Source organism: Topomyia yanbarensis, chromosome 3 (assembly GCF_030247195.1).
Source record: "Topomyia yanbarensis strain Yona2022 chromosome 3, ASM3024719v1, whole genome shotgun sequence".
Taxonomy (NCBI): Eukaryota; Metazoa; Arthropoda; class Insecta; order Diptera; family Culicidae; genus Topomyia; species Topomyia yanbarensis.
In genome coordinates this window covers 139,695,599-139,710,337 of record NC_080672.1, presented here as the reverse complement: position 1 = coordinate 139,710,337, position 14,739 = coordinate 139,695,599, and the positions used below count along the sequence as shown (strand labels likewise).

At 37.8% G+C, this 14,739-nt stretch overlaps 1 protein-coding gene across 1 annotated transcript in view; it reads left to right on the top strand.

The window, feature by feature from the left end:
* The window catches only part of LOC131687243 (homeobox protein six1-like), a 324,314-nt gene that overhangs the window by 215,195 nt on the left and 94,380 nt on the right, over nucleotides 1-14,739 (top strand). Inside the window, exon 3 of the mRNA XM_058971316.1 lies at nucleotides 13,559-13,801. Within this exon, the coding sequence (XP_058827299.1) occupies nucleotides 13,559-13,801 (243 nt within the window). The remainder of the gene's footprint in view (nucleotides 1-13,558; nucleotides 13,802-14,739) is intronic.

Below are 14,739 nucleotides of genomic sequence, written 5' to 3'. Positions count from 1 at the left end.
AGGCTGTATCTCGTGGTATTGGAACCATTTGGTGATTTCACCCCGAAACAGACTTTCCGGAGCAGGCTCCCGTAGGGCTGTGAATGGCCATTCCATTCCAATTCCATTTTTCAAACTACCATAGGGTCCCGCAACAATAAATAACAGATTTCCGAGACAATTTGAAGAGTTTTGATACTCATTTTGCTAGGGCATTATTACTCCGGAAAATCCGGATTAACAAGAACCAGGTCCGGTTCAATGTTACAGAATCCAAAAGTGGACGAGTTCCTGAATCTAAAACATCTAAAAGTGTCAAAATCGGTTAAAGGAAGCCATAGTTATGAGCATTTTAATTTGTGGTACCCTGGTACCCTCTTTGGCCTGTTATAGGTGTTTTTTGTTGGACACATATCGGTTAATTTCAACAAATTGTTTAAAAAAATGTTTTTCTTCGGATTATATCTCTGGTACTGTTTGCACTAGAATCAATCAGCGAGATATTTTTTTTAAGATTTGTTTGGGATTCCAAAAAAAAAGAAAAGTTTTTAATGCCAATATTGCCAAATATGTAACTTTTTAATTTTACACTAAAAGTACATTTTTCTCGTAATACATCGGTTACTGTAGGCCACATAAAGTGTCGTTTTACCTACATTGCTCGGTCGGTTTTTGGCTATCTCTTGGGATAATGATGACATGCTTCTCAGGATTCTGTTTGGATACTTTTAAAGATTCTGATCGAAGTTTTCTTAATATCCCAATGGAATGTATTTCAGAACTTCGGATCAATATTTATCTGTATTTCTACGGTTTTTTCTCTGAATATTGATGCAGGATTCTAGAGAAAAGCTTCTTAAATGTCTAGTGGAATCTTTCTCAAGATAGAATTCCGCTTAAGTTTATGCTTTATTCCAGATACTGATAGAATCATGGTCCTATTATCATTGGAATCCGGTGTAATGTTCTGATGAATATCCTGCTTTGAGTTCCAGTGGACTTTGACACAAACAATATTGCTTTTCTCCCATTATCCCCTTCAATAAGTGATTCCTGCTCAGAATTCCAATAGCATCTTTAACCCGTTCGTGCCCTTCTGGTTGATGAACAACCATGTTTCTATATGACTATAACTTTTGGTTTACACAACGTCAAGTAAGGCTAATAACTGCGAATAAGATCCTTCATTTGAGCACTAAAAGTTATAAATATTAGCATTAGAACAGAAGTTATTACAATTAATCTGATTGGGTTCTGCTGAAGCAGTGCTGCCAGGGATAGTTTCTGTTAATGGCGAAAATGAAATTTTGGAATATTTTCTTAGCCTGGGAATATTAATATTGAAAACTGCTAAAACTTTGTAATTTAGATTGCCCTCAATTACCTTTTTTATGCAATTGGACTTGATCGGAAGGTAAATATTGAGCAGCTGCAAAAGAAGCACCTATCTTTCTTAAACCAGGTTTTTCGTGTTTCTTGACGCCAACAGTTTTAATGAAAAATAGTTTTGGGACCCTCTACGCGGTAGAAAAAAGTTGGTCAAGAAATGGTTAACGAGATTCTGAAAAGAGACCCGGCCATCACTGGAGATGATTTCAATTCTAGGGTAGCTCAAGCAAAGATGGATGATAGGCTATGTAAAGAGGGCGCCAGCAGTACTTCTCGCTGAGGCGCCCGGGAACCTGGTAGTCCTTCGCTAGTGACAACTATGAGTGGGACAATTTGCGAAGACTACACGCGTAGTTAGTACCTGCCAATCCAGTATTGGTCAACTAAATGATGCTACAAGGACAAGGACAAGGATCTCTTTGTGGGTGCGCAACACGCACTCTTCTAATTAGAATGACTAGACATGTTAGCTGTGATATGTGACACTCCACGTAAATTAAACTGGAGCCAAGAAACAGACGACCCCCAGTTTACTTACTAACTTAATTTTTTCTGGTATTCGAGTAATCGAATCAGTTACCTCGGAAAATCTAAGCCCTGGGTAATCGAGTTTGACTTGTATTGCAAAAGACACACCTTATTAAAAAATTTATCTTAGAATTCTTGTACAAATAGCTATAAACAACTGATACATATCGTTAACTCGTTACCAATATGAATAATAAATGAAAACCAACTGAAAATACAAATCACACCCTGAAAGTCTGAAAAATCGACTAGGGCCAAATTTACCATAATAGGAAAATTTGCCCTGGTCATTTTATTTCCAATTTCTCTACGAATGAAGCTTAAATTCATAAAATAACGCAAAAAAAAGTTTGATTCGATTATCCGGGTGATTCGATTATCCGGGGTGAGATTTTTTTCAAATCCCCGGACAATCGAGTCCGACCTGTAATAAGAGCTGATTTGCCTAGTAGTAAAACTAAATGTTAATTAAAACTTAAAACGAGTGAACATCCGTACATTTCGGTAACTCGAATTACTGTATGTAATTTTGCTTGGTGATGTTCGCACTACCGCCAATCCCATAAAGCTTGGGTAGTTTAATAATTGAAAATCTGCAAATGTTACATACAGAAAATGTATTATTTTCAACTGAAATATGAGCGATTGTTTATTACTCCATCCATTTGTTCCCTAGAGAAATCCTAGTTCTGATCGAGCAAGATAATCGAGCCAATTTCAATGTTGCACGATGTATACCCTAATACTGATTCGTAGACAAGCGCAGGGGGGCGATGATTTAAAGGCAATTATGTTCCGATACGATCCAAAATTGAGCACGCACTTATGGGCCTTTTCGCTAGAAGAATATCCGAAACAAGTCACGCGATTGTACGATCAGTGCACAAAAGCGCGTTCCGGTGTGAATAGGGTCTTTTGTTCGCATATTAGCTGCTTCATTTCGTCGAGTGCGATAATGGCTTAATTTGTGCCTGTTTCGCGTTATTAAGAAAAACTGTGTTGTATACCGATTGTTCAAATTGGGGGATTTGGTGACGCATCGCTGAGCAGTAGATATATACATTGTATCTATACAATCAAATCAGGCCACCATTATTTTGGCGAAGTTCGAGAGTATGACTTATCGTATAACTACCAATTATTTCACCAGCTGAAATTTGTGAAAAATATTAGAAAACATTTTATCCAGCTGAAAGCATAAAAAGATTAAATCCATTATACCGTTATGAAGACAAACTATACGCCGACAGACTCTTTCTTTCTCTTTGACTTACGAGATCCGCCAATTCGCTTTCGTCAAGTGGTAGACAAAATTACTCAGTGTTACTAAGAGAAACGAAAGCAATGGAATTGAAAAACGGATAGGTATTCTAGAGCGTATCAGTTATAAACTTAGAACGGAAAACTATGACTAGGCAGGCTCATATGGACATTATCGAAGGAATATGTGAAGTCGGCGGTAAAACATGACGATGAGTTATTTTGTATCAAAGACCATGCGGTAGACTTGGATGCAACGCCCAACTCCTACTTAGCAGAAGGCAAAGATCATGCCAAATGAGCCTGTCTAGTACTAATTTTCTGTTGTAAGTTTATAACTGATTCGCTCTAGAATACCTATCCGTTTTTCAATTCCATTGCTTTCGTTTCTCTTAGTCCTAAAGTTGCTGAAAATAGCCAACAAAATCGATACAGCAAAATTAGTCAGTGTCCAAGATCACGTTTTATACTCACAATTTACTGGCTGCTGTGTTTTTTCACAGTATATATAAAATCCGACCAAAATCTTGCACTAAGGATTGTTATTTTACATCCAACAAAATATGCTACAATTGCCAATCCTACCTGCCCGTCGAGTAATCAGACGAGCGAACCGTGGCTATACTCAAACTGCACCCAATCGGCTTAGTTCCAGACAAAAAAAGATACTCGATCGATTCCTGACTCACGATCAGGGGCACTAGAAAAGACATAGAAAATCTTAACGTGATATTGAATGAGTGAAGTTCAACTCAACCAGCTCGTAATCCACTCAGGAAATATGTGGAGTTACACACGTAAGCCGATTGCTTCAGCTTCTTCTATTGGTAAGGCCATGCCGCCCGGCTCTTTGTCGCTAACTATACGTATAATCACATCAATGACTGGTAGACTGGCGCAACAGTAAAAAGTATCAAATTAACATATTTTACAGCTTGTAATTATGCATCATAAAACCGATCGATTACTGTTCGGCATTGACAATTTCGTTTTTTTTCGTTTCGGACATTTTCGTTTAAATTCAAAGTATATTAAACGAAGGTGATGAATTCGTTTCTTCAAAAATTTAAGTTTTGTTTAAATTTCTTTGCTAGTTTTTTTTTTCTAATTGAAACGAAATTTATAATTTTGCTAAAGTGACGACCATGCTCCAGCTATTAATGAACAATCGCTCATCCATCTATACACAAAGTTATTGGAAACCAAGACAAGTGAAAAACGAAAGTGTTATAAGACCTAGCGCAAATATGATTAGCGGTCCTTTTGTAGAATCATGTCCACTGTCATCGGGGGGAGGTTCACGAGCTACTCACCGCTTGTACTCGTCGTGACCATAGAAGATCCGCATGACCAAAGCTGGAAAGCGTGCTGCCAACAGTCGGCGGACCGGGTGAGGTGGTGAATGATTAATATCCCCCTCATCTGTTCGTTTGGTGCGCATTCATTCATTTGTCATAGTGTCACATTCACAGTAACAAGACAGGCTTGTCAACGGTCGGTGGTAGTTGACGTAAGAATTTTGATGGAGTTATTTTCGGAAGAATGAGATCTCCGCGTTTTGTTTAATCATGCTCAAAAGAATCGAATAGAAAACCGATACGTATTTTGATTTATTGGGGCGATTTATAACAGAACCAAAAAGGGGAAATATCAAAAGTGTGGTTTCTGATCATCATTGCTATAACAAAGTAACGTTTGAATATCTGAAAATTTCGCTCTCATAAGGGGATTTTACACATTTGTTATGGTACATTTGGCTTAGGAAGAAATGCACTAAGAACTGTTACTATTGAAATGAAATTCCAAATCTGAGATCTAGAAAAAAGCGATTGTGTATTCTATAAAATTTGACGATAATTCGTCTGTGCAATTTATATCTCCTTTTTGATTGTCTTCATCCAATATTTCTCCAATCCAACAGAGTATGCTCAGGATTAGACTACCACGTTGCAGAATATAGTTAAATTTTACTAATTTACTTAGAACCTATCATAAGGACCATGTGTGTTTATGTGTTTTTACATATATTATAAAAGAAATGTATAGAAGTCGCTCAAACTTTCAAGATTTTTTCCGAGGCCTGGAGGGTCTTATATACTAATCGATTGAGCTCGACGATTTGGGACAATATCTGTGCGTGTCTTTGTATTTTTTTAAAGAACAGGAAAAAAACTGTCAAAAAAGCCTGAGAATGCAGAAAAATGCACAAAACCCTACTCAGGGAACAGGTTTGGGCTCGGTCTAGTCCCCGTCGATGGATCTATCCTACTCCGATGAAAAATTCCCCGGCGTGAGACGTTCTCCCGAAACCGAGCGGTAGATTCCTCCCGATACCTATGTTCGTTTCCGTGAGCCATTTAGCTCCCCGCTTCGTCCCGATCCACTCGATCTAGTCCCCGGCGGTGGACCTAGCCGGCAGTAGGTACTGAGGTTTATCCAGTGGCTCCGGGTGGAGCGCAGCTTCCGGTTTACTGGCACCCCAACAACCCACTGCTAGCTATCCAACGTGGTCTACTCGGTCTAATTTTCGGCGGTGGATCTAGCCTAGTCACGAGGTACCCGGTAGGGTGTCGAGGTAGGTCCGGCGATTCCAGTGAAACCTGACGTCCGCTTTAATAGCACCCCGATGACCCGAGCCCGGTGCTACGTCGCGTACTACTCAACTGGTCCCCGGCGACGGGCCTAGTCTACACCGATGGAGAGTTCCTCGGCAGCGGAATTTCTATCGAATCCCGATTTGTGGTTTCACGGCAACTTTCTAGCCATTGCGCTACTTTGTTGGTCCCTTCGCCACTTCCTGTGTAGCTCGGAAAGTATACTCATATCCACTCTGTTGACATCGTCCCAACTATGCTCGTCTCTTCAACGATATTGTCCATTGTCACACCAGGCATACCCCTACGAACTTCTTCGAACCTAGGTCACTTAAAGATCATGTGTTCCGGTGTCTCTTGCACGTTCACACACTCCGGGCAAAGGGGTGATGAAGCATGTCTAAACCGATGCAGGTACTTCCGGAGCATTCATACCCGGACAAAAACTGCGTCATATGGAAGTTCACCTTTTCATGCTTCCTATACACTCAAGTCGACACATTTGGGATGAGTTGGTAGGTCTCCCTTCCTTTCTCCGCGTTATCAGACTCCTGCTGCCACTTAGCCAACGAGTCCGCACGGACCAGTTTCCTTGTATTACGTGCATTTCTCCGCTGGTACCATTCCACGTCCTCAGCCAGAGTGATGCAGATGGGAATCATCCCGGCGATAACGCATACTGCCTCCGACGATATTGTTCTGTAAGCAATCGCGACTCGTACGGCCATCGGCCAGAATGTTCTGTTCAGCTTTTCACGGTTCCGCTTGGTTTTCAGCGCAGCACCCCAGGCAGGAACCCCATATCGATGACGGAATATCGATGACGAAACAGTAGATAGTAGATGTCTCGTGCTGCTTCTCGGACTGCCGACGTGTGGCGTGATTCTCGCTATGGCGTTCGTTGCATTCGCCGACTTTTCGCAGGCGTAGTCGACGTGATTGTTGAATAGAGTGTCCCAAAATGACATCATGTTAAAAAAGTCATCGGGCTCACTTCTTCAATGAAAGGTTAGGGTGTTAGCATCACTTTCTTCTTCGAAGTAAATTTGTGTACTGGTGGCGAATTTTGATTTTTTGAAAAATGGGCCGATTTTGGATAAAATTTAAAATTTATGCCTGTTGAAGTGGTCCTGAACAGTCTTAGATTTTTTTTCAGCATTTTTTGTTTTTCTAGAGATCCAAATGGAGAAGTTTGGTTAGTTGGTTTGTTCAAATTTGAAATGTAAGAGCGGCAAAGCAATTAAAACTTAGTAAAAAGTGAAATTTTTGGTGTTTTTCAGTATTTTTTCTTCAAAACTGGGTATCTACAAAATTTTTAAAGTATAGAAAACACTTTATATAGTTGAGCCGAATACAGGGGCGTAATTTTGCAGAAGAAAGTGTATAGTTACGGCTAATGGGGTATGAGTTATTTAAGTTTTTGTTAGATAAGCTTTGACATTTTTAGCAATTCATCAAAACTAGAAGGAAAATGATGAAAAATGACGTTTTCTGTACGTCTTTAATATGTCAGGACGAGGTTTAATGAGCATCTGATGATTTTTTTGAAACTTAAATTATAAAAATAATGATAACTTTGCTAATCACGCCAAGTTTCTAATTATTTTTTGAAGAGTTAATTCTCCATAATTACTTCTAGGAGGCATCTTCAACAAAATAATTGTGTCAGAAGATGCGCTGTATTCTGTTGTAAAACTTTTTGAGGATATTTGCCCCAAATTTGACTATTTCGGAATTATGTGATCTAAACAGTAATTATCAGTTTTTCAACACTCACCTCAATCTTCTGCATTTTTCTCCACTTTAAAGTTCCTAAAATGGAAATAAGACCTGATTTACAAAATGTGAATACGCCAATCAATTCAGCCTTCAGATATACGCCGTACCCGCTAGTATACAAAATAATTTAAAAAAATCGTCATATGCTCATAAAAACCGATTCTGATGTAATAGAGACAAGCGAAAAACGCCATTTTTCATCATTTTCCTTCTATTTTCCGAAAAAATATATGTGGACTAAGCCCACTTAAGTTGTTTTATTTTGTAGAACAGTGTTATTTTTGATGAATATCATAAAATGTCAAAAGATTATTTAACAAAAACTTAAATAACTCATAGCCCATTGGCCGTAGCTATACACTTTCTTCTGCAAAATTAGGTCCTTGTATTCGGCTCAACTCTATAAAGCGTTTTCTATACTTTTAAAATCTTGTAGATAACGCGTTTTCAAGAAAAACTACTGAAAAACATCAAAAATTATACTTTTTACTAAGTTTTAATGGCTCTGCCGCTTACTTGTAAGTATCATCAATCAGAAATTCATATCAAAATAAGATATTATATCACGGCAAAATATACATCTCTGTTTGATATAAAATAAAGCTGGATAGTTGTTAAAATATCAAGTTTTTGAAGTAGAATACTTCAAACGTTTCAATACAGGGACCCCGTTTCAAAATTTTCTGCCGGGATTTTACCCGAGTTTTTGAACGTGAATATCTGCCGTTGTGCTGAATGAAAAATTAAGATTATTGCGCTATCTGATTGGAAATATGTACAACAATTTTGCATCCAATTCCGTAGGACGTACAATTACTAAAAATAACGAAAATAATGGATTTTATGAAAGCTGTAATTAGCTGATCCATGATTGGTTGATACAATTCGATCAAGCAGCGAGCGTTGTTAGGACTGCCCCTTTGTCATCGAGTGAACAGCAACTGGTATAAAAAGGGAACATAAGAAAAAAAAAATCGTTAGTTTGTGTTCTGACGTTGTAAGCGAAGCAGCTGCTGCGTTTCATGTCAGCTCGCATTCTTCGGTCGTAGGTGGTAGGTAATACACAAGGAAGATAAAATGATGAATTGATGGCACACTACAGAAAAAGTAGAAAGCTCTTTCTTTAGGTGCGAGAGAACCGCGTTTTCTTGCTCTTTAAAGTATATGTGGCGTAAGGTGCGTCAATTTTTAAGTTTAGTTTATGTGCGGCTAGATGACGCAATGTGCATTTTACTTATTTTGTTTGCGTATATCGCGGCTCAACAAGTGAAAAGCTCCATTAAAAGTAATGTCCTGGTACTGCATTCGTTGTCGATTATCATTGCAGGGTTAAGGACGATTCAGACGATACATCAACTTCCGTCAACGTAAACGGAACGTCACCATTCCGTCAGGATAAGTTACATGCAGTTAAATGGAGGCATTCACATACAACATCAACGGCACGGAACGTTTTGACGTACGGCACGTGTGAACGAGCAAAAGAGAAACGTATTTAACTTAAGGTGGGACAGAGAAAGGGTAAAATTCGCAAACGAAAAAAGCTGTTTTTTTCCACACAAAAATCAATCAGCAGTACTGTAACAACATTCTACATACGCTGATTGATTTTTATGAAGATCTGACATACGCTGTGGAAAAAAAACTGCTTTTTTCGTTTGCGAATTTTGCGCATTCTCTGTCCAACCTTAAAAGAACACTAATGTACTATAGTTAAAGTTTAGACAAGATGAGTTTGACATATTCAAACGAGCAGAAGTTTTTTGTATTCAAATGAGCATCTTATATAAACGTTTCAAGTAGAAAGTACAGTGGTATTGACTAACTGCAGCCTATGCAACTACGTTGTTATATGTCTTTTACTCTGAATTTAGCATATTCCCTGATATTTTGTCAAATATAGTTCAATCTTTACAAAATATTAGATAATTGTTAACTGTTCAACAAAACCGGAACATATATTGCTAAAATTATTATGCTCTTCAACAATTTCAAGTTTAGTTCAACTTTTTTGAGCAACATTTCTGGAAGCTATGGCTGTCAATTTTCTCTTGACCAGACTTTTAATGTAGGAACTCTAAACGATACATGACAGTTTTGTTGAAGTGTAGTGTCATGTCAGATTGTCGGTGGGTAAACTTCACCACAACAACGGGCATAATTTAGTACCACAACGAGACAGAAAACTCGTTGGACAAACACGTAATTTTGTCGGGATTTCGCAAAAGTGTAGCCTAAAGCGCTTTAACCTAAAGCGCTTTAACGCTTTAGGTTATGCATTTACTAGGTTTTCAGAACATTTCTTCTGTTTTAGATTAGAAAGATGGGTAGGTAATGTCAGAGACATTACCGTAATGAAGTAGCATACACTTTAGGTTATTAATACGAATTCCGCAATTTTTACTAATTTTTGAAAGGTTTTATTAAAATAAGTCATTTCGGTATATCTAAAGGAAATAGCGAAATAACGTTACAAGTATATCTGATTCTCTACTGTTGCCAAATGAATTGTTTCACTTTCATTAAATGCTCTTTTCAGGGTTACCATATGATGATAAATATGTTCGAATATTTAAGATTTCGATGTACGTGTACCAATATTTCGATGTTTCCATTAGAAATAACGAAATATAATTGGTTTTAATACAACCGATCAGAAAATAGTCAAAACTGTAGCATTTGTATTAACAGCCTAAAGTGTATTCTACTTCATTCCGGTTATGTCTCGGCAGTGGCGTAGCCAGAAATTTGGTTTGGAGGGGGTTTTGATGAAAATCGCAAATTTTTTGAAAAAAATGCTAAAATTTAATATGAGTTTGATAAATTATTGAAAACTCAAAAACATAAGTAGTCTAACAGATGTCATTCCAGTCTACAAACAAGAAGGATCAACATGGAACAGTTTTCAAACCTCTATAGATTATTTTCTTGTATAATATGTCAATGAAGTCAAAAATTGCGATCTTTTAAAGTGGGATAAATGATCTAAAAAAATTTCAACGTTCAAGATCACCTAATATAATAATCCTAGACTTTGAAGGTTTGACAACTTCGGGAAGTTATCAACATAAAACAGCGCCTGCTATGATATAGAAATTTTAGTGATTAACTCTCATAGAGGTAATTATGGTGAATTAATTTTTCAAAAATATTAAGAGACAACAAAGTTTTTGATAATGTCATTTCAAACAATTTTGTTGAAAATATGAAGGCTACATGAATTCAACATATAGGGATTTAAATGGACTGGGCCTGCTATATTTCTTCTTAGTGAAGCAAAATTTAGGTGAGAACTATTTTTTTCTGCGCTCCGGATAAAATTGTTTGAAACAATCATTGCGAGTTGAAAACACAAAACCTATAACTAAATTATGGATGGATGGAACTGAAACTTGCGTTTCGACTTCATCTCATCAGACACCAATTTGGTGGGCGGACGACACTAACTTGGTGGGCGGACGACACTAACTTGGTGGGCGGACTAAGCTAGCGCCGAATTGATGCTAGCTCCTGAAAATGGAATCACTCTTTGTGTTTTTGAGTCCTTTCAATATCTGGGAATTATTTGTTTTAAATCCAGTTCCCTTATTTTTTTTGTAAGCTTCAAAGGCACCTTGAACGCAATGTGTTATGTTATGAATTACCGCAGAAGAGATTTATCAAATACAGTAATTTCAGAATAGCTTGTTGTAAAGGTTTTCTACTACTATATTTCGATACTCTGAATATGTGGGATATTTATGTCTTTGACAAAGTTGATTGAAATAGCACTTTCGAAAACTTTGCTGGAGACATTAAGTCTCGACCCAAATTTGGTCGAAGAGTAATTCTTGTCTATAATTACTTCTAGGAGGATTAACCGTCAAAATTATTCTATCAGCAGATGAACAGTTTTACGTTTTGAAATTCTTCAATGTTACTTAACATCGAAATTTGGCAGTTTCGAATGAATGTGATCGTGACCGTTAAAAATTTATCGAGCATTAATTTTACTTTTCTTCATTAGTCAACCTCACAACTTGCAGTACTAGTACGTAGCACACAAAATTTTAGTACGCCATTCATTGCATACTGCTAAGAGGCTATTCATATAGTTGATAATACAACAAAAATCCAATGCTCATAAAACCGATCCTGACCTGCTAGAGACAAAATTACATCAGCTTTCAACTAGTTTCTGAAATGTTATTCTTGTTGTTAACCATATTGAATTGTTGTCTAATAGAGTTTAAAAAATAAAATACATTTTCAGCAAATGTTGAAATGTATGTAAGTTTTCGGTAAACAAGCTCATGTTTTATATGCAAACAACCTATTCAAATTTAGATTCCCATTCGAAAAATTGCCTCTAATCCATATTTTGAAGCATCTTTCCAAAAATGAGCTCATAATAATTCAGACAGTTATTTTATTTTACATTGAAGTAATTTGACAACTATGGGATTTTGGCTAAGAGATAAGTTACAAGATCCCCTTCCCACAATTTTCCAAAAGTTCTCATGACGCTTTAAACACAGTTCTCAATGTAATGATCAGAGAATATTTTTCCAAAAATATTTTGTGGAATATTAAATTAAATTCGTCAGCATCAATTTTTTTTTTCAATCCGATTAATTTTGGTTTGGGGGGGGGGTTTAACCCCCTACCCCCCCCCCCCTGGCTACGCCACTGTTTCTCGGACATTACCCACCCGTCTTTTTCATTCGTAATTACTCTCAAACTGTAGAAAACATGTACTGCTAAAATTCAAACTGCCAGATAGAACCAAAATTTGCGTCAGTTACCCTATGAATGTAACACGAATCAATCAACGCGATAAAATAACGAAACATGGAAAATTATTGCGTGCCTCATAAGGAAGCCTGAGAGGGTGCGAAAAAGCCACCCTCTTTTGATAGAGGACACACAAGGAAATCAAACCACTCCCAACTAGCAGTGCTTTGTTCGGCTCCACCAGGACAATAAATTCAAACCACATTCGCCTGATCAGTCACGGTTTTGGTTTCGGTTGTCTGCGGTTTTATTATCTATGTTTATATCGTACCCTAACCTGCACTGTACTGGAGAAACGAAGAAACACGGAATCCATGCAAATTGACCTTTAACCACGCCGAGATTGGTCACCATTCAATTTGCATAAACTTTATTCGAATAGTGTTCCTGACGGGCGAGGAAAAAGTTGGCAACGAAACCGGAGTCGTCTAATGTCGCCACTGACTGGCGGCTGGCTGCTGACACTCAGCAGTAGAAGGTCACTCGTTTGCAAGGTTTCGCGCGCGTATAGAAAGCATGCACTTGCACTACATTCCGGTATATAGTATCTACACGTTTGAGGGGTAATGCTACATCTGCTAGTATATACCAATCGTGGCGATATTTGTGGGGATGACTAATAGCAATGAAAATGGAAAGATTGCTGCTAGACTGCAAGTCGACCGAAAAAAAACGGGGCGCCAACTGAAGGTGAATGATGCGACTGGAGGAAAAAGAACGAATATTTTCGTGCTGGAAAGGGTGAATTCAGCACGCCAAAAAGACTGCATTGAAATTAAATTAAATATCGTTAAGTGAATATCAAGGTAACGACTGTCCTCTGTGTAAACTTTGTGATTTTCCCCCTGAATTATGAATTTCTCTCAAAAACACTCCGCACAATTGACTACATCTCGAATTGACGATTGTAGGCAACATTTCAGTACATCATAAATACATTGTAAGCAGCAGGTCCTAACAGCGCCAACGGTCAGTGACCGTTTCTGGGCCATCTGTTATGCGAAACACAAAAATCATGAGAAAGATAAATTGGCTGCGATTTGAATTTCTTTAGTATGCTACGTGTGCTCTATGTGGCATTGGGGCACCGATCACACTCGAGTCGTTCGGCTTAGCCAAAGATTAGAAGCGGCTAAAAATGTCTGTAGCCGCGATGCCAAATGAAACAAAAACCACTCGATCTAGATGTACTTCAGAAAATAATTCAAGTTTTTAACGTTATTTTTTTTCTTCTTCTCTCCTATATATTTTTGTAGCGTCTCCCCAGCCCGCCGGTAGCAGTTTATCGAAGGAGCGAAGAGGTGGTGGCGGTGGTGTATCCCCAGATGAGGATGACTACAATTACGATGACGAAGATGAGCCATCAAAGGAAAATCCTGACAACGAGATCGGCAATCCGGGACCATCGTCGGCGAGTCAGTTGCTGACGAAGAATCAAACCATCGAAACGGAGCTGGACGACATGGTTACGTTGCCCTGTCGGGTGCAGAATCCGGAGGGTGAGTTTTCGTAATAACCATATTACTGTTTGTTGTCACATGGTCTATAATCTATGGTTGGGAACATTTTATTATTGACTTCTTTTCGGGAGGTTGGGTGTATGTACTTCGTCAGAACCCGGTCGTATAACTTCCGAGCGCGAGTTCTAGTCACTAGATTCAGGTCGGTTCCTTGGAGATACGAAATGAATGGTACCTGCTTGCTTTTGGATCATCTGGGTGGTACTACGGCTGAGATCTTTCAATTTGAACAAGACTATCACATACCCTCTGCTACACACAAAACAAACCTGGTAAGAATCACTTACATTAATGTAAAGATCGTTAGCTCAAATTGCAAGAGCTCTGTAATGTAATATAATGTAATGTAATGTGCAAAAATTACAAGAAGCTTACTTGCATGTAATGCAAGAAATGTAAAATATAAATTGCCTATGTATTGGTGATACATGCATATTGGTGAGTAATACGCGTTTTGACAAAAAGACTACTGGCATTGAAAAACGAACCCGAACGGACAGATTACTAACCAATACTTTATCCATCCAACCATGCTATCTGATAGTTATGAGTGGATAAAAGTCTTTAAATCTTTAAAGGGGTGATAGAAGATCATATTTGGGCAAATAAACGTTCCACACGTACTACCAAATTTTAACTGTTACAGAGTTATTGTACTTTTTCTGTAAATAACTGGATTGTCTTTAAACACGTCTATCTCCAAAAGTATACTTTGTATTTAATATCTTTTAGTCTCATTTCAGCTAATGATCGATTTTATCGATTTTTTGTTCATTTGTCGACAATTTTAATAGTTAGCAATATCATTTTAATGATTCAGATTGTTAGTCTAGAAGAGCTACATAATTTGTTCTTTGACATGATACACTTATCTCTTCTTGTTTCCATGTGTTTGAATTATTGAACTTGAATACCTT